Below are 27,181 nucleotides of genomic sequence, written 5' to 3'. Positions count from 1 at the left end.
AACCAGTCCAGCCTCTACATTCATGCATTTTAATGAATTTCCTTCTAGAAGAAAAATAAAAGGCAGGTGTCCTGATGCCTTTCTCAACTTTCACGTAAGAGATCACAGTCACTTGGTAGCATGGCTTAGCCATGGACAGCCACCATCGCCTGATTTCTCAAACGATTTCCCAATGCCTGCACACGTGGGTAATAAAACATAATGAAGTGGATGACAAATGAACCTTCATCATAATGCTGAATCACCATGAGCTTGGAGGTTTGCAACTGGGGTCACGGAAAACTGCCAGAAGATAAATTCAGGATTTCAGAGATGATCATTTGGGTCTCTCTCCCCCGTCCTTCCTGGGTCACTCTCCCCTTCCCCAAATACATTGCGTGATTATAAATCATTCTGTTCCACTGTACATAGAATGGATTTGGACTTGGGCTTCAGAAAAAAAAGTGCAGAATTATTTGGTGTTTTTCTTTTTTTACACGTTAACATGCCATTTCACTTTGGTCCTAAATGTGAAACATTAAAACATTCATCCTCCTCAATAAAATACAGCTTTTGAGAATTTACCGTCCATTTGTATAACTCGACCTTTGTCTCACTGATTTCTGTTCGTTCATTTAATTTTTTTTTATACGTACATGATTTTATTATTTTGTTAATTTAATGAATGTAAAGAATATTATGTAGACTGACTGTAAATATCATTGTATAGCAGAGCATTTGTGGTTTTGGTTTAAAAATGTTTATGAGAAAGCAGCAACACCGTGTAGCTTTTGAAGAGATTACTGGATGTATAAGAAAAAAAAAATCTTGCACTAAACCAGAAAACTGACATCTGAAACGACACAGTGTGCTGCAGAACCACATAGTTGCGTGTCTGTAACATGGAGAAAGACGTTTATGAATGAGATTTCTGTTACAGCGTCTGTTGCAATCTGTACTCACAAGCATGAGCATCAGACAGTCTGGGTGCATGAGACAGAATGTAATGTATACTCTAGTAATAAATGCCTTTATGCATCACTCCAAAACTATTTGGGACAGAAGTAGTCTCTGCTGTGGTGTTTGTGTTTCAGTTAAATATAGTAAACATGAGGTCATCTGGTTGATTGTCCAAGTTATGCAGACATTTATCAGACAACTGTGTACTGGTCAGAGGATAAATCAGCTGTGGGTGGCTCACTGTCTGTCAACTTGTCTTTACTTTATTTTATTATGATGGAATAGAGGGTTCTATCTGTGCTATTGTACAGTTCTCCTTGTGGAACATGCAACCTGTGGACAATAGACAGTGGGACGTTTACATTGAGATATTAATTGACACAAAAATGAACTTTGTTTTAGTGTTTAAACATTTACATAAAGAACAATATATTCTTTTTTTTACATTATGCTTTATCTGTTCAAAACACACACTTGTTAACAAAGGACTCAATTACTTCAAACCCTTGTACAGCAAAAATGTGCAACGTGCCTGTTCTGTTTCCACATGTTGATATCTTGCCAAAGCAGGTGTAACATGACGTTAAGAACCGAAAGAATTTTATCAAAGGACAAATCAAAGTATTTCTCTTTTGATTAAATCTAAGAAATTCAAGAGTTTAGAGTACAGTGTAGATTGACGACTGAGTGTAATTTGGGTAACATGATTACAGATTCTAGGGTCCAGAGGCTGATTTATTTCCAGGAAGTCTTTCATACAGTATGTCCTTCTATGTTTAAAACAGCATGATGAGTTAAATACATCAGTAAATAGGAAAGAACTTTTTTGATAACACTCCTTGGATATTATGATTGGTCCTTGAATATTGCATAGAAGACATGGCATATTATTACATTTATTAGTACTAACATGAAACAAAATTGGTAAAAAATGGGACAAGCTTGCACACATTTATACGTTATTTCAAATATTCAACCTGCAGAATGTGTTATGAATGTGTGATATTTTTCTTAGTTGCTGTCCCAGGCCACTGTCTTATCTTACACAACTGGCTTGACAAGTCTCTGGCTCTGGTGCATGTTTTTGTCACTGGAACTATAATAAAGATTTCTGAGCCAGAAAACAAGACATTAAAAAGTTCTGCTTGTGTGAACTATCAAACTATCAGACTTCTTATTTTGAAGAGACATCAATGGCTGTCAATCATCAGATTTTCTCTTCATGGCTCACCACTAAATATTCAGCCAGTTAAACAGCATACGCATCTATGTTTGAGTCAAGGAAAATGAAGTAAATATTGATGTACATTAATTTCTTTGAATTTCCCTGCATATTTGTCTGCGTGGGTATTCAGTTAATAAAACAAACTTAAACACTTCAGTTAACAAATAGTTTATCTGCCTATTCTGTCAATATACCACTCACTATACAAAAAGCAAACTCTATACAATGCTTTATCTCTTGTACAAACATGTTATAAACAGAACAAGATATTGTCCCACTGCTAGTTTAACCAGGATAGAAAAAAGAAAAATTTTGTGAAGCCACAAAATACATTTTTAAACCAAAAAGTTGGCTTATGGTTTGGCTCATTTGCTTTAACAAATGATGTTGCTCCATACTGTTTTGTTGCTTTATTCTGTAAGTGAAATGTGCGGGTGATGCACAGCTGCTACAGGCATGACATTAATTACATAGAGTATTTGATCAAGTAATCAATCTGAACAATTCATTTGTTGTTCAAGAGTACTGGTGTAGGGTAGAGTGTTACCTTGCTGTTATGGAGGTAACATAATCACAGATAAATCACAGATAATGCCTGTGCTGTACATTCTTCCACGTGACATTCCTCTAGTTCCAGAAAGTTGTTTATCTAGAGATTGATCAATGCTTTTTTGTGTATTATTGTTCAATACGTTCTGTTACAAGAACGTTTTGGACTATCTGCAAATGCAAAAGAATATTGTTATCGTAATAAAATCTTCAAAACGTAATCGGATGACATTGTCCAAGGATGCAGGATGGTGGTGGATATGCTTTGAGCAACTGGAATCTGATGTTTTTTTGTTTTTCCACAAACCATTTTGGAACACTTTTTGCAAATTGCAAATTGTCCTTCTAAAAGAGGGAACTACCATCATGGAATACAGTCATGGCTAGAAGTTCATGGTTTTCACAAAGTTTTTTTTCGATCTTTTTGTCAGTTGTTTCTGTGGGGTATAATAACAAGCATTCAAGTTATTTTATTGACAATTACATCAAGTTTATGCAAAGAGTCAATATTTGCAGCGTTGGCTCTTTTTTTAAAGACCACTGCAATTCGCCCTGGCATACTGTCAATCAACTTCTGGTCCAAATCTTGATTGAAGGCAACCCATTCCTTCATAATCGGTGCTAGGAGTTTGTCAGAATTTGAGGGGTTTTGTTTGTCCACCCGTCTTTTGAGGATTGACTACAAGTTCTCAATTAGATTAAGGTGCGGGGATTTTCCTGGCCGTGGACCCAAAATGTCAAAATGACAAAATTGTGAGTGAGCCCACTCCCTTGAATGATAAGCAGCCAAACACATGAATGGTCTCAGGATGCTTTTCTGTTGGTATGAGACAGGAATGATGGTAGTGCTCACCTTTTCTTCTCCAGACAATATTTTTACCAGATGCCCCAAACAATCGGAAAGGGGCTTCATCAGAGAAAATGACTTCAGCAGTCCAATATAAAAATGGCATGATAAAAACTGAAGCAACTAACTTTGTGAAAACCAGAATATGTGTGGAATGTTACATCCACACAAATGTTTCCCAGCATCACACTGACTTGGCAAGCTATGCTATTTACAAGAAACTGTGATGCACAATGTTTTCTGACACAACATGCATCATGAGCTTTAACTGCCCATGTTCCTGTCACTGTTTCATCAGTGTTCCTTGGACAATGTTTGGCAATTCTGACCACTGCAGATGAGGAGAACTTTCCACGAGAGTTGCAAGTTTGGTAATGTTGAGACCCAGCCATTTAGCCATCACAATTTGACCTTCTCGAAGTCGCTCAAGTTCTTACACATGCTGAATTTTTTGACTTCCAACACATCAACTTCAAAGACATCACATCACCTGTCAATGGTCCTGGAATCTAGAATCTTTGTCCACTTCTGCACACATACATTTACAGCATTTATCAGATGCCCTTATCCAGAACGACTTACAATCAGTAGTTACAGGAACAGTCACCCCATGGAACAACTTAAGTGTCTTGCTCAGGGACACAATGGTAGAAAGTGGGATTTGAACCTTGGTCTTCTGGTTCGTAGGTGAGTGTGTTATCCCTAGGCTACTACCATATGTTACCAACCAGCCCATTCACCAGTTTCTGACCCAATAACTGCTGACCAACTGCTGTCTAACATTACTTTCCTATGAGCTTTTTCAGCAACATCAGTTTAACCTCAGCAGGTACACCCATCATTTAACAACATAATTCTCTCCAGATAAGTGAAAGCTGCACTGCTCTGGTTTGGAGGTAACCACCCCGAAGAAATTCCCTTTCAAAGAAACCAGTTCTGCTAGCTAGGAAATGTTAAATAATTTTCCATGCTTACAAACATGCAACACCTACCTCCATTATAATATATTGCCATGTGCATGACATGCCAGCAGACAGGTGGCAGATGAGGTGACTGTGGTATTCTACAAGTATAAGTTCTACAACTGTGCAACCTACCCATGTATGCATACACACGCACACAAATGACCAAACCAAACCAAAAGTTGAAATATGGGAGCAGTCAGCGTCTAGCCTTTTGTAACATGCACACATTATGATTTTGTACATATATTTGTACATGTAGAATATGAGTGTTTAAGTAGTGTGCATGCAAACAAGAACATTTTCAACTGGGATTCCCCAGGAAAGTTATAATGCATCAATAAATACATATAAATTAATACGGTTATTTACACACATAAAATGATTTCACATTTTGACGTGTGTGTTTGTGTTTTATATGTTCTGTTGTGTTTCATTATATAGTAATTTTTGTAGATACCATCAGCAATAATACAGTGGCATACAATAACTTTCACATTCTCCCAAAAATTGTCTTCATACACATACACAAATCTATCTACAAATATCTATTAAATATGGTGTTATCACAGAAACATTGTTGACATTTATTACTTACTACACCGACACCTGAGCTTGTCGAAACTGCACTCCCACACAATATTAAATTCCTAGCCTGCGTAACCAGAAGAACAGCATCTGATGATACATTACAAATTGGTCTCTTCAGTCACTATCGCTAAAATATTGTTGACTTTTTGGTGAATTTAGAGTAACATTCATTAAACTATTATTAAAGTAAATTTCTCAAATATTTTCTGGATATCTAATTTGCCTTTGCAGATGAGGTGCTGTTATAATTCAGTCCACTATGTTATTATTTGTTAATCTGGCATGCCAAAACTACTACTATTACTACTACTGCTACTACTTCTACTACTGCTACTACTACTACTACTACTAATACTAATACTTATAATAATAGAAATTAAACTAACTACACTATCTACAATATTAATATAAATGCCTGTTAATGCCAAGAAATTTGTAAACAGCCAGGGTTGGTTGGTAAATTTGACTATCCTGATATTTTTCTGATTCTGTGGTATTTTAATGACAGATATTCTAATATTTATCCTATTGTGGAAATATGGATTGTCTTACAAATTGTATTTTTACAAATGAATAATTTTAATATGCATTATATAATTATTTACCTTTTTAAAAAATAATACAATAATAATTAAAAACAAATCTTTCTGATCAAAAGTCATATATCATACATGACCTGAATTCTTTGATCAGCAAATATGTAACTTCACAATTTTAATCATACATAGATCTTTATACACAAAATAAAACCATCCCAACAACTACACAATTAAGGGAGCTGACTGGTTCAAGAGTCTTTTTATCTCCATGAGTAAATGACTTAATAAATTTCTTAAAATTTTCCATACACATAGGCTTTTGGGGGACAAATATTGCCCCATATGTACACAAGTAATAAATGAAACTAGCTCTGTGTGGACTAGGAAAGTGCACTTTTTCGATTCTAACATACTGCATGCTCATAAAAACATGCACAAACTCTATACATAGAAATTCTAACATAATCATTAGAATAACAGGCAAAATATTTCTATACACACTTTTTTATGACAGTCATTCTCAATATGGACATATCTATTTCAGTATATTGACTTTGCATGTAATTTGAGTGTCTATGCTTGATTTTTAACATTTGTGTCTCCTAATGAAAGTTGGGCTTGCTTATGGAGAGATGGAGATTAGCTTTTTCAGCTTCACATACTCCTCTGGAGACAGCTGTAACATGAGCGGAGGAGAAGTGTTAACTTTCATTGTCATTTCTGGAGGCACTGTATGTCTCCCTAACAGTTCCAGGGGTATATGTGGCATCATTCTGACAGGAGGGCTTTTGCTTGCAGCCTTATGAAGGTTCTGTGTAGGGGATGTTGAACTTAAGCGTTCTTGTCTCGGGATTCCCATTTCAGACTTTTTGTCATTTTGTTCCTGAGTGTTTGTAGTCTTTAAGCACAATGGATTGTCAGACCCTTGTCCCTTTGAGGGACATGGCAGGCATGGCAAATTAAAAGCATTTAAGCTATAGGGCATCTTTAAGTCATCATCTGCAATGGGTGGCTTAATGTTATTATGGTGGTACAAGGATGTTAGCTGGCTTTGATTGGGGATTTTTCCTTGATCAGCCATGTCATTACGTCTTTGTGTATGATTGTTAACTTGGCTCAAGTCAATAGGTTTTTCTCCCAAGCTTCTTGATGCTGATTGAGTTGGAATTCTAATTTCAGGGCTCAGTGTCATGTCTTCAGAGAGCTGGAAGGGGGATGAAGCAGACTGTTTTGAAACAAGCCATGGCACCTGGCATGCTTTGATCCAGTCTTGAAACAGCCACAGTGGTATTTGGAGCTCCTTCCGACTTACTGGTTCAACATGTGACTGGCTGGCAGTATGACTGAGGTTAAGTGGAAGTACACCTGATTGTGAGGTTCCCATTGTTCCTTCAATTTTCCAGGCCAGCTGATTGCTTCCTGCTGGCTTGACTGGCAAGACTTTGGGTTGAGGAATTTTGCATCCGTGGAGTGAAATGAAACTTGGAAGGTCTATGCTTGAAGCAGGTTCTCTGGAGGTCAAGTCATTCACTGGGCTTTTTTTGGTTATTTGGGGATAGACAGCTGTCTGGGTAGAGCCACAAGGTAACACTGGAATTGAGTCTCCCAGTGATGTTTCCAATCCATCATCTTTAGGCAAGTCCCAAGACTGACACAGAGGAGGGTTGAGGAACTTTGGGGTTTTGTTGCAATTGGGTGGTGAGAATGAAGAAGGCGTACAACTTATTGTATCTACATGATCTCCTTTCTGACTGAGGTTAAGTGGCTCCTCCCAGCCTGAGGATGAATTGTATTCTTTGGCGAGATTGCGCAGTCTCTCAAGAGATTTTCTGTGGTTAGTTACTGTTGGAATTTGAGGGAAGGGGTACAAGGCTGGCATGTAGTCATTGGACTGATGTTGGGAGGCATTGGTTGAGCTGTGGGGCAGTATGGAGGGGCCCAGGGAGAAGCAACTTTGAAGAGCTTGGCTCTTGGGTTTGAAGTACTGATGGAAGCCCATTGGCAATGGGAGCATCCGCATTTGGCTTTCTGCTAGAAAATCATGCGATCTCTACATTGAGAGAGAGAGAAGGACCCTGTTACATAACTACATCAACAATGGAAAATAGTCTGTGTTGTTTGTTCAGAGTGGGAGAAGACATGATTTTAGGGCAGGTCTATTTTGTGCATGTACTAAATGAGAAAATCATACCTGATACAGTTTGCTGAAGTCTTGACGTTTGGCATTCCTTGGATATTCACTGTCGTTGTCACCAAAACTATTGTGGTGCAACCGTTTGTGTGGCTGAGGGACTGTGATTGTAATGTCATCTCCATAGCCAGTAAGGTGGTACTCAAAGGGAAGGAGCAGTCTATAAGAAAAGGGTATATACTTTAAAAACAGTGACATGAACAAGAACATAAGACAGGCTGAAGGGGATATGTGCAGTTGGGGCTGATGAGAGGTGGTTAAGCCTGGTATCAATTGAAAGAAGTGCTTCTCTGGTTTCGTACGACACCCAGAATGGTAGTGGAGGAGTGGGTGAATTATGTGAACTGTTGTATTTAGTTTCAACTGATACTTACATTCCCTAAACAATTTTTGTTAATTTGTTAATTAGCACTTCAATTCAGTTTATGGAACCATTAAAATGGATCTAGGACCATTTGATTGCTGATGTTAATGTAATTTAACATGGATTTCCATCTCAGACATAGACAATGTCACTTACTTCTCGTAATGTCTCCGTGTACAGGTGGCTGCGCTGGTGCTGCGTGGATTCCCTCCCAGGACATTGTACACCTTCTTCCATAGCTGCTGACTGCTTACCTAAACAAGAGGTAGGATTTCCTTGGTTAATGTGGCCACATATAAAAGTTGTAAGAAATGCAAGTCCAGGCAAGTGTGACCTTATTCACTCAGTGAGGACTGATACAGATCACTTTGAAACAATTCTAATAACTGATAACTTGGAAAGTACAGAATCTTCTGGAAGAAGCTGATAAATTTTACCTGGTGATAGCCACCAAATTCCTTTACAGCCTTGTACATCAAAAACAGATCAACTGCAATGAAACCACATACACACACAAGATTATTAATGAAAAAAGGCAGAAAAGCCAGTTGTTTCAATTTCAATACAAGTTTTTTACTCACTCTGTTTAAAGCCCAGGTGAGGTATTCTCTCAATAGGAGTGTCCCTTTGCGACATAAACTGGTAGAGGTCCTTAAGGAACTTCTCCTCACCTAGGTCTTCTTCTCCTTCAGTGGACTGTGCCACATTTGAAACCTCTTCAGCCATGATTCTGCCAAAAAAAAAATTAAATACAGTGCAGTGTTTCAGGCTTTTTTTTCATTCAACATCTTTCCTCTTTTTTCTTATATAGAACAAATATGTGTTCTAAAAAAGAATTGTGCAACGGTCATATATTACTAATAATAGAACAAAGCAGTATCAGACAAATAATTAAACTTGGGCAGGTGCAACTACATGTTTGACATGAACTCAAACATTACACCGTTTCAAGATTGCATGATGAACAGCCATAAAAATCTACTGAGCTGAATGAAAAATTTGTGATGGATAACCTATCTTGCTGTGATGTAGTCTTTCTGTCATTTTGTCAACATTCCACTGTGATGAGTTTTCTGCAGTTGTACAAGTCACTACAATGCTAACAGTGTTCTGCTAAATCAAGCAGGCACCCAAATAGGGCAGTCATGTAAAGCCAAGAACAAATACAAGTTCCTCAAGACCAGTTCATTATCATGCTCACAATATGCTCAAACATCACTGTTCTGCAGCACTGTGTTCACTTTAAGGTTTAAAGGTTTAAACATATTTGCTATGAAAGCATTGTGCTAGCTACAGAGGCTTCTCCTCATGTCATAGATCATGAATATAAAAAAAAAGCTTACCAAATTAGATGGGATTTAATATTTCCAGCGGGGGATGTAGCCCCTTCAGGATGATGACAAAGTAAAGCCCTTTCTTAGGATCCAAAACAACTACAAAAAAAAAAGAATAAAAAAAAAACACGCAAAATGCTCAGTCTATGTGCTCAGATCAAGACAACTGTCACAACTGTCACACACGGACGCCAACGTACGCCTCTCTTGTACACCTCGATGACATCACAACCCATAATTTGCAGCGATGTGTTCTTTGTGCTGTATACTTCCTGATTGGAGCTAAGAGTCTGACTGGTTTTTCTAGTTTTTTGGAAACTAGAAGAACATTCTTTAGTTTTTTAATATTACAGTTTTTGAACTAAATCCACCCCACTACAGAGATTAGGATCCAGCTTCAATTCAATGTGAACATTTGACTAAAACGTATATGGCAAATTAACTGAGCATGTTCATGTAAAGCAACATGATGAGATCTAATACGGAGGCAGCATGTGGAGGTTGGATCCGTAGTCAGGTTAGACATGGAAGGAGGCAATGTGAGGTCAAATGTGGTGGGTGAATCTTTTGTATAGTGCATCAGGGGGTCAACCTTTACCTCCAAAACACAAATATTTATTATGCCAAAGTAGGGAAATTTGATGTGATGCAAATCAATCCAGCATTAAACATTAAGCAATGAAACATGTTATGAATAAAATTGCTTAAAAATCTTTCATCGTTTTACAGCACATCAGGCACTTCTGCATATTTGAGCATGAGGAGATTGGACTTTCTGTTGGTGCCACAGTACTTTTGTAGGGCTGTGATTCTTCACCAAATGTCAGTGCACTCAGTAAATGTCACCAACATTTTTAGGAGCTGTGTCAACATGTGGTCGAAACACATGCTTCCTGGATGTTTGATGGTACTACATTTACATTTACAGCATTTACCAGAGCCCATATCAGGGACAGTCCCCCTAGAGACAATCAGGCTTAAGTGTCTTGCTCAGGACAGAATGGTAAGTGGAAGTAATTGGGGTTGTCTTCTGGTTCATAGGCGAGTCTGTTACCCAATAGGCCAATACCACCCTACATATTACATTCTCTTCACAATCTCTTTAACAATATTTGTGCAGAATTTTGTGGTCAGATATTTACATTTTGAAATCCAACATTATACATACATGCCCAACTTAAATGTTTAAAAAATGTGGGCTAAAGGCTCTGCAATGTCTTTTAAAATGACAAAGCCAATTCCTATTTACTTCTCGTTAGTAACTATGATTTGTAATGGGCTGCAAAAGATTTGGAAGAATATAAGTTAGGATGTTCCATTTAGGATGTTACATACACCATGATCTGAGAGAGTGTGCTCTGCAAGAAAGAAGCTTCTTTTTGACTTAAAATCACCTACACAGACAAGCCAAAAGATTTCTGGATGACAATTCTATGATGAGGTTCAATTGGATAAACACACCAAAGAACACAGTACCATATATAAATCAAGAAGAGCATCTTGCTCTGGGGCTGTTTTACTGCCAGTGGTACTCGTACACGGCACAAAGAGGATGGAATAAGTAGATGAAGGAGGGATGAAACAAGTGGATGTTTCAACAAGACATTGAAGTTTTTTTAATGGCTCCCTAAACCATACAGTGTTATTTGGAACATTTAGCCATTCTTCACATGGTTGGATGCAGTTATCATTTTGTACCTGTGTGGATTTTAGATGCTTTACACTATTTATTGTGGCATGTTTGCTGCAAATCTTCTGCTAATTTGAGAGCTAATGTACTTGTAACAGGGAATCGACTAAAGTGGTAGAGCAGCTTAATGTCATGATAAGAGAGAACAATTGTACTGATAAGAATGAGTACAGAAGTACAGAGTACGTCACATACACACATACAGGAATGCACAAGAATTTAGGGGGGGAAACTATATAGTGTACTCATACAAAAAAAAACATTTCAGTGTTGAATGTTCTTTAGGTACAGCATTGCTCACAAACCTAGACAGGTATGCTCTTTGGCATTTGACGTGACAACTAATGTGGTATTGTGATTTACAGCTCAATAGAAAAATGGCAGGAATTCTAGTCACGATATGTGTTTAGTATTAGTGGAATTAACTGTCATTGAGTTGAACAATGACATCTTACTTTAGACTTAAATTACTTCCTTCATGACCTTTGAAAAAGATTCAGAAATGCAAATCAAAATATAATGTATTTTCCTTAAACAGAAACATCAAAAAGCTAAAAGTATTTCACAAAATGTGAATATTGAGGACTGTGAATTGTGAGATGAGAACTAATCTTCAGCTGAAAGATGAAATGTCTTGAAAGTCCAATGATCTACATGGCTTACATATGGCAAGGCCTACGTATGGTAATGTTTTCACTGAAAATAATTTAAAAAAATTTAAATGACTACCATGGGCAACATATAACAAAATTACTACTGGGAAATCAGGATGATTTTGATCATAGGTGTAACTAATTGTAGAACTGTTAATGAAGAAGTTAATAAATTACTTGAATGGAGGACAAAAGGACAAAATGAGGACAAAAAGATATTTGTGACAAAAGTAAAACACAATGCCACATTTATGCCAATGCATTATGGGTCTGTAATGACTGGCTTCTCTGGTTTGTTGACCATTTTTCAAAGTTATCAAGATCATTCAGAGCAATGAATGTCTAATTATTTATTCAACAGCATCAGGGAGGGAGCAGAAATTGCAGGAGATGTAAAAGGGAAAAAAGCTGATTTAAAGCATTTAATCACTGGAGTTTGAATATTGAAGAGCAGCATCCAGGTCCACGGCCACATAAAGCATTAATGAAACCTGGGACTGACAACGTTTTAGCTTTAGCACACACTGACTTTAAGGCAGTAGAGAAACTGGGAAGAACTGGAAAGTTCAATTCTTCTAGTCTGAACAAGGGAAATGAATTCCAGCTTTATCTTGTTTTTTTTTTTTTTGTTTTTTTGCTGCAACCTGAACTCTAAATGGGGTGGGAATAAATCCTGCCTGTTGCTTGGTGATTCTTGTGCATCTGTCAGCCACGCGCTGACAGTAGTGAGACAGCGAGTTGGTGTCACAGATTTTATTTAAAGTATTGACCAATATGAAAATGTCCGCAGCTCCACGCCTGATCAGCAAGCAGTCAACAGTAAGCAGTTAGTCAGGAGATGTAAAACATTTGCCTAAGGCTCTGTAAAGAAAAACAAACTAATACAAAAGCACAATAAGAAAAATCATAATAATTGCAGAGCACATACCTTTGACACACCCAAACTATTTTTTTAAGCAGATCAACCCTTCTGGCACATAAAGCTGACATTTCCTGATTGAAGCCTCCACATACCAGAAATCTTTTACTGTCTGCAAGTGCGTGGAATTATGTCTGATGAGCACAAAAATGAAAAATTCCTCAACAAAGAACATGCACCCTAAAAATGACTAACAACCTATGTAAACAGAAGGGCTTTGGGGGAATAAATGTGCTCATCATTCTCAGGCTATTCAAAAAACCTGAAAATGTTTTGGTAAAAGTTGAAGAAATGAGGAAGCAAGGAAATGGGTGAAGACTTCCTTCTCCTGCTTAGTGCCAAGATACATATCAAAGCAAGTTACAAAGCTACACCATTTACTCACACCCACAAACACCAAAGACTGTCCATTTACACAATACTGTAAATGAACACAAAATAGACAGTATTGGAATGCATGCAATCGGGTAAAATAATATCAACATGATGATTAAGAGATCTACATGAGAAAAAAAAATCTGGTTCAGCTATTAATTTCCATTTCTTCAACTTTTACGCACATATTTTGTTGTTTTCTCCCACCAATATCATGGCCATTTTTTGTGGCACTACATTGAATGTTCACAAGTCAGAATTTACAGAAATAAACAAGACAGAACGGTTTGTTAGTTATCTGTAATGTTTAAATTGGGAGAAGCCCATAGTGAAGATTCACAGTTGTCACATGCCATAATTCCACATTCTGAATGGATTCAGTACATCAGTATGCCTTCCCCTGTTTCCTTTTATTTCCGTTGATTATAAAATTGTCATCACTGTGGCACTGTTGATGAATTGCTGTTTTAGTCCCCTCAGGCCCCAGGTATAGCATGCTCAGCGCTCTTTACAGTTTGCCTACCAGGCAGATGTCACCTTCTACACCAAGCACATTCGCACCTGGAAAAAGCATGGTTCGAATCCTGTTCCAGGACTTCTCAATCCGACCCTGTCTGCTCCAGGAAACACTGTCCAGGATCGAGTGGACAGTCACAAACTACCTCACCGACAGACCACAGTATATCAGGCTGAAAAATATCACATCTGATTCTGTGGTCAGCAGCACAGTTTATGGATGACATGGCCATCAGGGGGTGTATCAGGGATGAACAGGAAGTACAGGAGTCTGGTGAGGAACTTTGTTGTCTGGCGCCACACAAACCACCTACAGCTCAACACCTCAAAGACCAAGGAACTGGTTATAGATTTCAGGAGGTCCAGAACAAGTCCACAACCAGTTCAGGTCAAGAGGGAGGAGGAGGTCAACATCTACAAGTACCTCAGGCTGTGGGTGGACAATTAACTGGACTGGACAGATAACATTTTAAAAAATATAGATTTTTATTTTTTCAATAAATATTTTTGTAATTATCATATTCCTTATAGTGTGTCAAATTCCTTCTCAAATTCTGGTGTACTGCTGCTAACAACTAAATTTCTTGGAGGAACCTTCCTGGGGGGTTAAAAAAGTTTTTAACTACCTACCTAAGTAATTCATACTTTCTGATGCGACAGTTGCAAACAGCCCCAACATGCAATGACTTATATTTTTTTAACAAATTGATATTTTAATTTTGTCCACAATACTGTATATTTGACCTGTCATAAACAGCAGTCCCATCATGGAAATATATATTTCAAGATTAAGAATAAAATCCGATGAGAATAAAGGTCTCTTATTCAAGGAAAATCTAAACACTGTCTATTTTAGTTCAACCTTCATTTTAATGCCAGCTAAATTAATAAATATAATAGAAATAACACACAATCAATACACATGCATTAGTTACCTTAATTTAGCATGGTGCCAGACACAAATCACATTTATTGATATTTAAATATGGTTTGCTTCTTTCTTTGTTCATGAACAATTGTAAGTATTAACTATTTTGCTTTCGTTTATTTTCTATTTGGAGCAACTAAGCCAATAAGCACCTCAGGAATCAGCTCCAGTTACAGTTTTTATTTTGCTTTAAAATAATTGCATTTTATTAGTGCTGATTTGATTTGGTGTGTTTTACATGGAATGATCTAATTCCCATTTAGCATATATAAATTCTTTAAGTTAAAAAGGTGAAACTAAACCAAACAAAAATATTTTATAAATTTATCAATATTTGTCAGAGTCTTTTGGTAGTCTTTTCATGATGATGCATAAATCAGGGAAGCCATATGATCCTCAGATGGGTTCTTTGGCTCAAATTAAGATGGGGCGGACATGGATCTGTTTGGTACATCCTAAAGGGGCATATTTGTTACTAGGGGTTCTGGCCCATGACAAAAGAAAGGACAACAAGTTGCGTCGCCTCCTAGGGGAAGCGCAGGGGAAAGCGGAAGTGATGCAAAAGGGAAATGGTAGGGAGGCGGGCGGGCGGGGTGGAGGCTCCTTTTATCGTGGCTGTCCACAGCAGGAACAGGTAGGCACCTGCAAACACAACACAAAACACAGAATAGAAACACACCACAAATACCAAGACATAACAATGTTACCTGGTGATGGGTGGATTAAGTGCCGAAATGGGAAAAAAGGACATTTTCCCTTCAATAGTTATTTTCAATTGAGCAATTATGTTTTTTATGTATTCATATATCGGTTTGTATCTTGGTCCCCTCTTTTTTTCTTTCATCAACCTTTGCAATCTCTTTGTAAATATTATTTTGAAATACTAATTTTGACAACTGTCCACTGCTTTTCTATTCTGTCATACCCTACCGGTCACGACCACGAACTGACAGGGAAAGGAAGCACAGAAACGGGACATAAAAAGGATTTAATAAACATAAAATGGCACAAGGGCCAAAATGGACAAAACAAAACACAAACCGCAGGCATGTGGCTATTGCCAGGAACTGAAAACATTGAGAAGGTAAGTAACAGAGTCCACATTAATGAAGCATCCATGTTCTGCTGCCCAACAGGTCCTCGAACCATGGACGCCTGATCAGCTGCGCCTGTCCATGGTTCAAGCCCTGCTGTCAAGCTGAGTGGGGCCAGCTGTGTCCCCTGCTGCACCCCGCCGTGACACTACCATATGTGAAATATTTTTCTAATATTTAACATTTTTAACTATCAAGCTTTTTCCTGCTTTTTAAGGCTGGTATTTCCTTTGCCTGCACTTGATCTTCCTTTGTATAGCACATGAAAGGATGTATTCAAGGGGGACAATGGATTCATCTCAGGTTACACAAGCAGAGAAATGCAGAGACATTTATTTTTGTTTGTCAGAAAAACTTTTACAATTGCTGACACCACTACAGAGTATAAAGAATTTTCATTTAAATGTGAAGTCAACTAAAATGTACTGATTTACTAGGTATTGGTTGATATTAGTAGTAGTTTTGGCCATGCAACTTTCAAAATGTGAAAGTTAATTTGCAAAATTGGTAGTAGTACACTGTTGAATATGAATTAAAGTAAAACAAGTCAAAGCGGTACAACATACAGGGAGTGCAGAATTATTAGGCAAATGAGTATTTTGTCCACATCATCCTCTTCATGCATGTTACTCCAAGCTGTATAGGCTCGAAAGCCTACTACCAATTAAGCATATTAGGTGATGTGCATCTCTGTAATGAGAAGGGGTGTGGTCTAATGACATCAACACCCTATATCAGGTGTGCATAATTATTAGGCAACTTCCTTTCCTTTGGCAAAATGGGTCAAAAGAAGGACTTGACAGGCTCAGAAAAGTCAAAAATAGTGAGATATCTTGCAGAGGGATGCAGCAAAATTGCAAAGCTTCTGAAGCGTGATCATCAAACAATCAACCGTTTCATTCAAAATAGTCAATATCTCAAGACTGATTTTTCTAAGGTTTTATGGACTGATGAAATGAGAGTGAGTCTTGATGGGCGAGATGGATGGGCCCGTGGCTGGATTGCTAAAGGGCAGAGAGCTCCAGTCCGACTCAGACGACAGCAAGGTGGAGGTGGAGTACTGATTTGGGCTGGTATCATCAAAGATGAGCTTGTGGGGCCTTTTCAGGTTGAGGATGGAGTCAAGCTCAACTCCCAGTCCTACTGCCAGTTTCTCGAAGACACCTTCTTCAAGCAGTGGTACAGGAAGAAGTCTACATCCTTCAAGAAAAACATGATTTTCATGCAGGACAATGCTCCATCACGCGTGTTCAAGTACTCCACAGCGTGGCTGGCAAGAAAGGGTATAAAAGAAGAAAAACTAATGACATGGCCTCCTTGTTCACCTGCTCTGAACCCCATTGAGAACCAGTGGTCCATCATCAAGTGTGAGATTTACAAGGAGGGAAAACAGTACACCTCTCTGAACAGTGTCTGGGAGGCTGTGGTTGCTGCTGCACGCAATGTTGATGGTGAACAGATCAAAACACTGAAAGAATCCATGGATGGCAGGCTTTTGAGTGTCCTTGCAAAGAAAGGTGGCTATATTGGTCGCTGATTTGTTTTTGTTTTGAATGTCAGAAATGTATATTTGTGAATGTGGAGATAATAGTCACCTGCACACACAGATATCCCCCTAAAATAGCTAAAAATAAAAACAAACTAAAAACTACTTCCAAAAACATTCAGCTGTGATATTAATGAGTTTTTTGGGTTCATTGAGAACATGGTTGTTCAATAATAAAATGATTCCTCAAAAATACAACTTGCCTAATAATTCGGCACTCCCTGTACTTTACTTTGCATAAAGAAATGCTTGGCTGTCTCTGTCGGTCTGTGTAACCATTATCAAAAGTTTAAAGGTCAGCTTGATTGTTCATTTGGCTCATATGAAATAACATGACCATTCTCACGGCAAACAGTCATGTTCATATTCAAGGTAAAATTCTGTGTGAGGTTTGTGCCGTCAATTAAACAAGGAGAAGCTGCCATAAAACCTTCTGTGTTGCAGCACCACCGTCTGCTCGCACATTTCCTTTTCCACTTGTGGTCATGGGCTTCCGTCTTCTGCTCCCTCTTTTGGTACTTTGGTGAAATGCTGATCATATCACTACCCAATTTATCATTATTTCATTTTTTCACATCAATATCATGAAAATAACTTACATACATAACAAACAACTTTGCCCTCTGACAAGTCATCATTCGACTGACCATCATAGACAAAGAAAAATGAATGGGAGTTTAGGAAAAAGGCCAAAAAGTTAAATTATTGTGAGATTATCTTCCTCTACCCAGTTTAATTGCTGAGAGAAGTCCAACTGTTGACATGTTCGAGAATACAGCACGTTCCATTCACGGCCATTAAACTCTTTACATAACTTTGAGACCATGTTACTGTAAATACCGAACAAATACAAGTAAACAGACATTTAGTGTAAGCATAAACAGCAGCTTTCAGCATTCAGCCATGATTCCCTCTGTGATATGTATTCTTTTCAATTCATAATTTGAGGGTGAAATGAGTGGAAGGTTCTCCTCCCATTTCTTCCACAATACTAAGCCCTTTACCAGACCTTTTATTTTGAAATTACAACAGAATTTGGCCACATCAACATAACTGCCGTACAGCATGCATGTCACACAGCATGTAAAACTATAGTTACGTAGCTCTTGCTCGGTGCAAAATTTACAACAGGCCAGGAAAAAAAACGTTTATACAGTACAGGTTTATGCTAAAAAATATCTATGCAATCAGGCCTTCTTAAAGAGACCAAAGACATTGCAGCCTGGAGAATTAACCTAGAAGCAATGTCATGTGCTTAATTTAGTTAATCTCCTTAATTACCACTCGCAGCAGCATTTTCTTTTTGCTGTTATCTCTTCCAAGCATGCCTACTCTAACCACGTGCCATTTGCCTTTCCACACACCAGAGGAAACACTTGTTAAGGGTGTTTATTGCAGTGTGTAGCATGACATAAACAGGGCTGAGAATCAATGCAATCAAGCGAAGAAGCAAGAGCTGGGCTGACCTCCCACGGTTCCCTTCCCGAACAGGACAGAATTCAACCAAGGGAGCAAGCAGAATTCATCTGCTAAAAAATCTCTCTCTCTCCTTTTTATACACATTCTGACAACCTTATATTGGGGGAAAACACAAGGCCTTCACAGATCAAGATAATCTTGGATTTTGTTTAACGTTATGTTGTTCTGTCTGTGCATAATATAAATCAAATATGTAATGTAATTAACTTTGTAGTGATAAAGTACATTTTAAAATAACACTTGACCAAATGATAAATCTTAATGTAAAACAAATAAAATTGTATTCTAAAACAATATGATGGCTAATTTATGCTACATTGCATTTAGTGCTGCTCCGTTTCCTTGCTTTTCTGAATGAATGTGAGGAAACATGGCAGCCATGTATTCTATGTAACCATAGTAACCACAGTGTATTGCGTTTCATCTGCCTTAAATAAAATGATTTAATTAATAAGGATTTTAAAAACAAACAGACATTCAGACAAAGATAAGGTGGAAGTAACTTTTATTATTTTGTCAGGATGCTTTTCTCTCTCTCTCTCTCTCCCTCTCTCTCTCTGCCTCTCTCTGTGTGTCTCTCTGTCTCTCTGTTGCTCTCTCTGTACCTCGATCTCTCTCTCTGTCTCTCTTTATCTGTTTGTCTATCTGTCACTATCTCTGTATCTGTCTCTCTCTGTCTCTCCGTGTCTCTTTGTCTCTCTCTCTGTCTATCTGTCTCTCTCTCTATCTCTCTCTCTTTCTCAGCGTCTCTCTGTCTCTCTCTCAGTATCTCTCTCTCTCAGTCGCCCTCTCTCTCTCTGTCTATCTGTCTCTCTCTCTGTATCTCTCTCTCTTTCTCAGCGTCTCTCTGTCTCTCTCTATATATCTCTCTCTTTGTCTATCTGTCACTGTCTCTGTATCTCTCTCTCTCAGTCTCCCTCTCTCTCTCTGCGCGACACAGACCGGAAAAAGACGCCCTCCCCGTTGCCTAGTGACCCGTCAACAGAAGATATAACACGAACCCAGCACGGAATAAACATAAAAACAAATTAGAAAAAATCTCGAGGTGAGCTTCCGATTTCCAAAAACAACCTATTTCCGTGTATGTAAAATGATTCTGCATGAGCCTCGTTGTTGTTTATCAATGAGCGTGTGCTAAATGTCATTCTTTTCTTAGTTTTAACCATCAATAACTACGCGCATGTTACTTCCTCGTCTGCTCTAAACGTACGTGATCTGAACGGGCTGCAGAACAGCTATGTCGCGTTCGGCCACCAAGTCACGTGGCGACAGAAGCCGCTTGGCGGCAGCTGCCCCTGCGCCACCTCCACAGCCGCCCTCCACCCGGGAGGCCGCAGCGACGTTCGTAGTGCCCGGTCGCCTCACCGAGGCTGACTGGGACGCCATGGTGACGCAGGAGGAAGGCGAGGGGATCGTGGCAGAGGTTGCGACAGAGCTGATGAGCCACGTGATGGCCAGATGTTTCGAAGTCCATTTGAAGGAACAGGTATGCGCTCCTCTACTGCACCCTTCTGTCCCACCGTATTCAACGTGCCGCCTTCATCATCTTCTCCTTGCTGACGGAAGTTAGTGCCGTTTTTGGTGTCCTCAACGAGAGACGTCTTGGTGAAGACCGTGGAGAGTTTTTTCCTCATGAGAGACGAAGGAGAAGATCCAAGCAGCAGGCTGTCGCTGCAGGAGGATGCTGAGCCTGAGCCTTGTTCCCCAGACTCCTGGGCTGAAGGCTGCGTGCCTGTGCTCTACTCTACCAGGGTTCCATCGCACAAACCTCTTTTACAAGTATGTGAGAACTTCGAAATCGTAAACTGTACTTCTGTACTCGCACATCATGCCGGGAATACTGCGTATGTGACAAATAAATCAGTGCAAATTACTCCACAGACATTATTGGACCTCCATCTGGGCGAGTCTGCTGACAGTTTACCCATATCAGCGTCCCAGGAGGACCTTGGAGGACCTGCAAACATTGCCTCAGTAAATCAAGAGAAAACTGGGCTTCCTGGAGTCTCACAGGACCCAAAGTCAGGCACGGCAACCCTGAATGCAGCGTTGCCACAGTTACCAGACCTGCCGCAAAAAAAGAAACAAAGAAAGAAGCAGCCCACCTCACATCCACACCAGCCAACCAGTCCTCGTCGTCCCCTCAAAGGTCCTCTCCTCGGCGTCGTCAAAGACAATCGGCATGGGAGGGCCTTTCAAAACCATAATTAAATGCAGCTCCTCACATCCAGACGCCTGACTCTTCAATCCAATTCAGCCCGGCTACCTCAGAACTGTGGTAAAGAGTCAGGAGTCAGGCAGAGACCAAGGCTGAGGCATAATACGAATGTGCTTTCAAATTGAAGTCCCTCTGTCTCCTGGCATGGCCTTGAAAGGGTCTGAAAAAATTTGAATCCTCATCATGGCCTGTCTATTTACTGTTACTGAGTGCTCTTGTAATAAATTGTAATAACAGCATGAACTTGGTGGACTAAAGTTGCACAATCCAAACTCTTAATGCATGATTTACGCTTCAGCGCATCAGCCACGTGTAAAGTATTTTTTATTTCAATTCTGTGGCCTCCCTACAATGCAACGGCATAATTTTCACCACGTGGTGGCACTGTTGCTTACACTCATTGCACGGGTTGGGGGAATGTTTTGAGGGAATGGGCCACACATCAACACTTCAGCCGGTACCGTACTCAGTTGCCTGAGGCAGTGGTTAAATGCTGGATTTTGTTAGGGCTGCTAGCAGTGAGAATCGTGCCTATGTACTTCAGAGCATAATTGCGGTAGTATGTAGTTATGCACAATAATAAAATAAAAAAAAAAGCAAATTGCCAATGTATTGCTCCTATTATTCTTTAAATATATAACTTGGCCCTCATATCTTTGTTCTCCGCGGCTTTGAAGTGCCTGTATCAGATCAAGCGCGGTGCTGCGTGATGTGCTCGCTTTACACAGGGAGCCATGAGGTCACCGAAAGGTTAATAGAATAATACACGCCCTAATATTCATAGGCTCCTTCCAGCTCACAGGTCAGTGATTTTCTTTCCCTGATACTACCACAAGCATGTTTTCTGAGATATGCTCTCTTCTGTGAGAGAAAATCAGTTTGATTGACATCGTAGGCATGCATATGTATGTGTTTACTGAGCGGAGCTTAAAAGATGACTGACTGTGTCGTGCTGCCCCCGGCGCTTTCGTCTACAACCAACCGCCCCGTCGGAATAGTAAAATTTAAAAAAATAAAAAAGATGTTGCTGCCGTAAACTCCTTAGCTCATGAAATGCTTTTTTTTTTTTTTTTTTTACGAGCTCAAATACAATTGTGCCATGGAAAGCGGGGATTCTGTTGATTGTGTGTGATTGACTTTGGCTTTGATGGTGCCTGGGAGACCAACACACAATTGGCAGCGCTTTCAGGGAGCGGCTCGAGGTTGATGCCTGGGACTTTAATTAAATATCACTGCACTCGGGCAGAGAGGCCCAATCAGCACTATTCTGACTGTGCTAATGAGAAGGTGGGCTTGTTAATGGAGTGTTATTTCATTTTAGATTCTTACTTTAACACTGCAGCCATAGAGTCGCTGAATGTTCCGTATGCTTTAAAGATTCGAGACTAAGCCTAGCAGGTGGGTTCTGTGGGTTCTGTGGGGACTGGGGTTTGACTGACATCAGAGTTATTTGGTGATGCCTCCCTTCTGACGTCGCTGAAAGGCCACGTCATTTAGGAATTTGAAATGTCAAGCACCCCTCTGAAGTTTGAGCTGCGGGATACAGACCGGCCCAGGGGCCGTAAGTGCTGCTGAGATTACTGGCTTCATGTTGTGAATATATGTTGCCTGTGGCATTTTAGTATCGGCCTCCATGAAAAAAAAAAACGTTTCTTATGCCCTCTTCTGTGGTGGCATGTGATTTAGAGTGATATTTACCTCTTATAAACCAGCTGAAGTTTGTAAATGATTTGTGGGAAATCTATGATCAGTAATCTTCATCAAGAATCATGGAAGTATTAAAGCAACAACAACAACAAAAAAATTATTAACACAAAAAAAACAAAAAAAAAACCACCCAGCAGGGTCCTTTGTGAGAAGGATGGTCAAACCTGACGAGAGTTGAACAGAGTCTCGTTAAGCGCACGCAGTCGCTCAGAAGTCAGCTCGTGTTAAGGGGAAGAATGGACACTCAATGATGGGAGCCCTGGAGCTCTGTAGTGGGAGTGATTGATGGGTGCTCTGGGTAAAGTGGGTGAGGCTAGTGATTACTGAATACAGGGGAAGGTGACTGGGTGTGAATGTGTGTAGGGCATCAACAATGTGGGACTCACAAATCAGGCATTGTAGTCCTCACCCTAACTACTGATTGTAAGTTACTCTTTATAAATGCCAGAAATGTAAAATGACAGGGACAAAAGTCTTACCATCAGGACACCCTGGGGGAGCAGTGTCCTGATTCATTGGTTTGAAAATGTCTTTGTACCGGGCCCAAAAGGTGGGTGCTTGGATGTGACCTGCAGTCAAGATGGGTTGAGGGTCTTCTGGGATGACCCCCTTGGACAAGTGAATATGAGACAGTACATTTGCTTTGATGTTCTTTGAAACTGAATGATAAGAGATGGTAAAGTCAATGCGAGCAAAAAACAGGGCATGCCTGGCTTGTCAGGGGTTGATTGTTTTCATTGTCTAGAGGCTCTCCAGGTTTCGGTGGTCAGTGTAGACCAAAAACAGGTGAGAAAAATGCACAGGGAAAAATTTTGAGGAGCTCATCTGACCTCTGGGAGAGGACCGCCCTGACGCCAGTCTCACTTGGGTCCAGCTTCTTCAGCATGGGGCGATGGTGTGACTCAGCCCATCAAAAGCCCCCTCTCCACTCCATACTCAGCCCCTCCAGCCAGGAAGGAGCTGCAGGGAAGGTGCAGGGCATCACATGCTCCAACTGAATAAAAACACATTTGAATAATTAATAGTGCATGTCAGTTTATGTAGTGCAATTTGTGTTGAATTTATTTGTTGAAATTAATTACTTTCATATAAACAATACTTTCCTAGCTTTAATAATTCCACATATAAACACATAAAGAATTGTTGTGATATTCTTTTTTGTCTTGATTTTAAATAGTATTGTAAAATCTAAATAAACAGTTTTTACGATTTAAATGTTTTGAATTTTGGCTTAACATACTATCCATATTACGTGTAACATATTAGGCATGTGTGTAACATATTACATGTAACATATTATCCATGCATATAACATGTTATGTGTAACATATTATCTATGCGTATAACATGTTATGTGTAACATATTATCCATGCGTGTAACATATTACGTGTAACATATTATCCATGCATGTAACATATTACGTGTAACATATTAGGAATGCGTGTAACATATTACATGTAACATATTATCCATGCGTGTAACATATTACATGTAACATATTATCCATGCGTATAACATGTTATGTGTAACATATTATCCATGCGTATAACATGTTATGTGTAACATATTATCCATGCGTGTAACATATTACGTGTAACATATTATCCATGCGTGTAACATATTACGTGTAACATATCCATGTGTGTGATTATTATTGTGGTCGCAGATGGTCACTAAATAGTGAATAGAAAGGGTTACACATTAAGAAAGACTAGAGACAACGAGAGACAGAGAGCGTTAATAGCATTGCTTAAAAAATAATGAAATGTATTTTTGTTGTTGGAAAGCACAAACACACCCAGGCGTCTGATAGCAAATGAAATGCTTTACAGCCTGTGCTGTTAGGATAAGGTAAACAAGCTATTGTTTTACAACCACACCGTGTTTTTTATCACACCATCTTAAAGCTACGTTTCTCACGCACAATGGCTAAAATTGTCCAACAGCCACAGGAAAGATGGTCATATAATAATGGGCCGGAAAGAACCAGAGACTCTACAGTGAGTTGATACCGACTGTTTTAAATGGTATTATATAACATAATAAATAGTTAGAAACTATGCATCGGTTTTATCTTAAAAGGATTAATTGTTTTTTTGTTTTGGAGAACTGTTTGCCTTTAACACATGCACTCATGTCAAGGGGGCCTTCAAATCAATCAAGCATTTTCAACAAATGGTAATGTCAGAACAGGGTCATAAATAAATCTAACTTTTTCAACATTTTGAAAGAAAGTGCCTTATATGAACCAGTTTTGTGACCCAAAGTGTTTTTAATTTGCTTAATTAAAAAGTGTTTTTCATAATAACATTCATTTGAGTTTAATTCCACGTTCCTTCAATTTAAACTGAACTGACGTGCAGCACGCCATGTTATTCCCTGCCTGTCAACTACGGCATAATTTGGGGATGCGTAATCAGTTCTAGAATTTATTTACGTGAGTGAAATGCAAGCCTTGAACAAATCATTGCATGAAGACGTCCCCTTTGCATGAAGACGTCCCCTCTGGACCGACTACAGTCATGGAATGGATTTCTCCATTAATCTCTTTACCGTAAAAACTTTACATGTGCACATTAATCTTCCTGCTGTTTTCAATCTGCGTAGGTCTTGAGCCAGACATGCTGGCAATATAGTGGAGGACTGACAGCTAGAGCCAAATGCCAAGCCAGTGGAATGCCAGACGGCATGCCAAGGAGCAAACGGCAATATCTTTATTTATTTTTTGTGAAATTTCAAAAGGACCCAATTTGATAATAATAATCTCATGTGCCGTTGCTTCACTACCACAGATGTAATCAATGTGCAATTTAGAATCTATATCATTACATATGTTACACACCTAAATGTGTAATTTCAATGGAAGACTGTCATGCTTCATTAATAATCTGACTAAAAAGATGAGTTTTGAGATGAGATGTTTTCTAATATTGGACTAAGCGATGCACATATGGACAGCATATGGTGCACAGCACATCAGACTTGAGATGATGAAAACACCCAAAAAGGCTGTTTCTAAGGATTCCAGGAAAAAAAGAAAGATCAAAGACAAATATTTAGATTTCTTTAATATACAGAAGATCATACAGATTTTTGCTTGTCAGGCTATTAAGTACACTGAAACACTTTTCATGTCACTTTGCATATTACAACACATTTGGACAAGTTATAGTAGATATATCAGAAACATAAGTTGCACCAATTGATGAACCACTGAGAATGTTCTAAGTAAAGAATCCATTTGGACAATGTCTGATACAGCGTGTCATGATTGCATGATTTGTAAGGTGCCAATGAGCCCACACGCTGGCAGCCTTTCATGGCTGCACACTGCTCACTGATGGGTTAAACATGTGCACCATGTGCTGTGCTGCAGTGTTTTACAATGACAATCTCTTCACTTTCGCTTAACTTTAGGTTTAACCAGCAAAGAATGAAATATGAATGATGAAAGTAAACATACTGCCAAATTCTGACATTTCTGGATGCTCCAGTTTCATATTATGATTGTTTTGTATTCTGTTTAAGGTTGAATCGTATCGTAAATCATACATGATGTTGGGCTATGAGTCAGGTGAACCTTTACCCAAATTGTCAGGTGCCTTTACAAATAAATTGTCCATGCACTGCTCTGTTTTTTCCAGAGTCTTGTTTTGAGTTGGTGGTGCCGAGGCACGTTGCAGAGGGGGTTCCATGAGAGAAACTGTTGTCAGCTGGTTGGCAGGCCCTCTGGGACTCCCGCCATTGTTGTCAGGTCCACACTCCATCTCTCAAGGGCCCTCCCAGCTCCACACAGCCAAAAAGATGACTGTGTCTCCAGGACTTATTCTGTGTTCTAAATCCTAGTCTGTGTCTAACCTTGTCTGTGACTCTCCCTCCAGGTCCTTGTTCCCCTGGTGTTGTTGCCAGTGCCCAGTTTTGTGTTTCCCATGGGCATGTGTCTGCTTTCCCCACTCCCTGTTTACCACAATCCTTTACCCCAAAGTACAGAGCCTGTAGACCCTGTACCGAGTCCTTTAGTTTGGTTTGCACCTCCCAACTGCCCCTTCCCAATAATCATTTGGGAACTAATCTGCGCCTGGATCTCGTAACACTCACTTACTTTTTGTCAGACTCTTGTTGAGAAAATGTTGCATTTCTGCTTTCTCCATTGTCAGTCGATTCCTCTTCTCATCCACAATGTTAGATGCTCTGCTAAAACGTCTTTCACTCTCAACACCGGTTGGAGGGGCACTGAGGAACTTTACTGCAGTGGCAGCAAGAATAGGAGAGCAAGCATGGTTGTTCCCCCAGCACTCGAAATGTGCTGTCACTATGCCTAATCGTAAGTCAGCCATGATCCAGGCTCTTCATGTTCCTCCAGGATGTTGTCATATAGACTTGTCAAGCTGCTCTGGCATCTGCTTTGACCAGCCCCTTCCATGCGAGGCTCTTTATCTGCTGTTGCCAGTGATGATGTTTTTTCGCCTGAAACCCTGTGCAGTGTTTCTTCCATCTATTACATTTCTTTTGTT

General features: G+C 39.3%; 2 protein-coding genes across 5 annotated transcripts; one reads left to right on the top strand and one right to left on the bottom strand.

Annotated features, from left to right (window-relative positions):
- Window positions 1-5,671: 5,671 nt before the first annotated feature.
- arid6 (AT-rich interaction domain 6) lies at window positions 5,672-9,683 on the bottom strand. Its single transcript, XM_028973925.1, has 6 exons — window positions 9,551-9,683; window positions 8,789-8,937; window positions 8,645-8,697; window positions 8,364-8,461; window positions 7,844-8,003; window positions 5,672-7,702 (listed from the first exon to the last, which is right to left on the bottom strand). Exons 2-6 carry the CDS (start codon window positions 8,931-8,933, stop codon window positions 6,275-6,277), a joined length of 1,884 nt encoding a protein of 627 aa, XP_028829758.1. The 5' UTR covers window positions 8,934-8,937; window positions 9,551-9,683; the 3' UTR covers window positions 5,672-6,274.
- A 9,876-nt stretch (window positions 9,684-19,559) lies between these two features.
- Window positions 19,560-21,567, top strand: c20h2orf81 (chromosome 20 C2orf81 homolog). Of its 4 annotated transcripts, none has more exons than XM_028973999.1 (3): window positions 19,560-19,786; window positions 19,972-20,227; window positions 20,308-21,567. In XM_028973999.1, the coding sequence occupies exons 2-3, from the start codon at window positions 19,979-19,981 to the stop codon at window positions 20,950-20,952; spliced, it is 894 nt and encodes a 297-aa protein (XP_028829832.1). In that variant the 5' UTR covers window positions 19,560-19,786; window positions 19,972-19,978; the 3' UTR covers window positions 20,953-21,567. The 4 variants fall into 4 exon arrangements, with proteins under 4 accessions (XP_028829832.1, XP_028829833.1, XP_028829834.1 ...); XM_028974000.1 differs by having other exon boundaries at window positions 19,898-20,227; XM_028974001.1 differs by having other exon boundaries at window positions 19,560-20,227; window positions 20,308-20,520; window positions 20,623-21,567.
- Window positions 21,568-27,181: the final 5,614 nt, after the last annotated feature.

This window comes from Denticeps clupeoides, chromosome 3 (assembly GCF_900700375.1).
Source record: "Denticeps clupeoides chromosome 3, fDenClu1.1, whole genome shotgun sequence".
In the NCBI taxonomy this organism is placed as follows: domain Eukaryota; kingdom Metazoa; phylum Chordata; class Actinopteri; order Clupeiformes; family Denticipitidae; genus Denticeps; species Denticeps clupeoides.
This window is presented reverse-complemented; position numbering and strand designations above follow the sequence as displayed.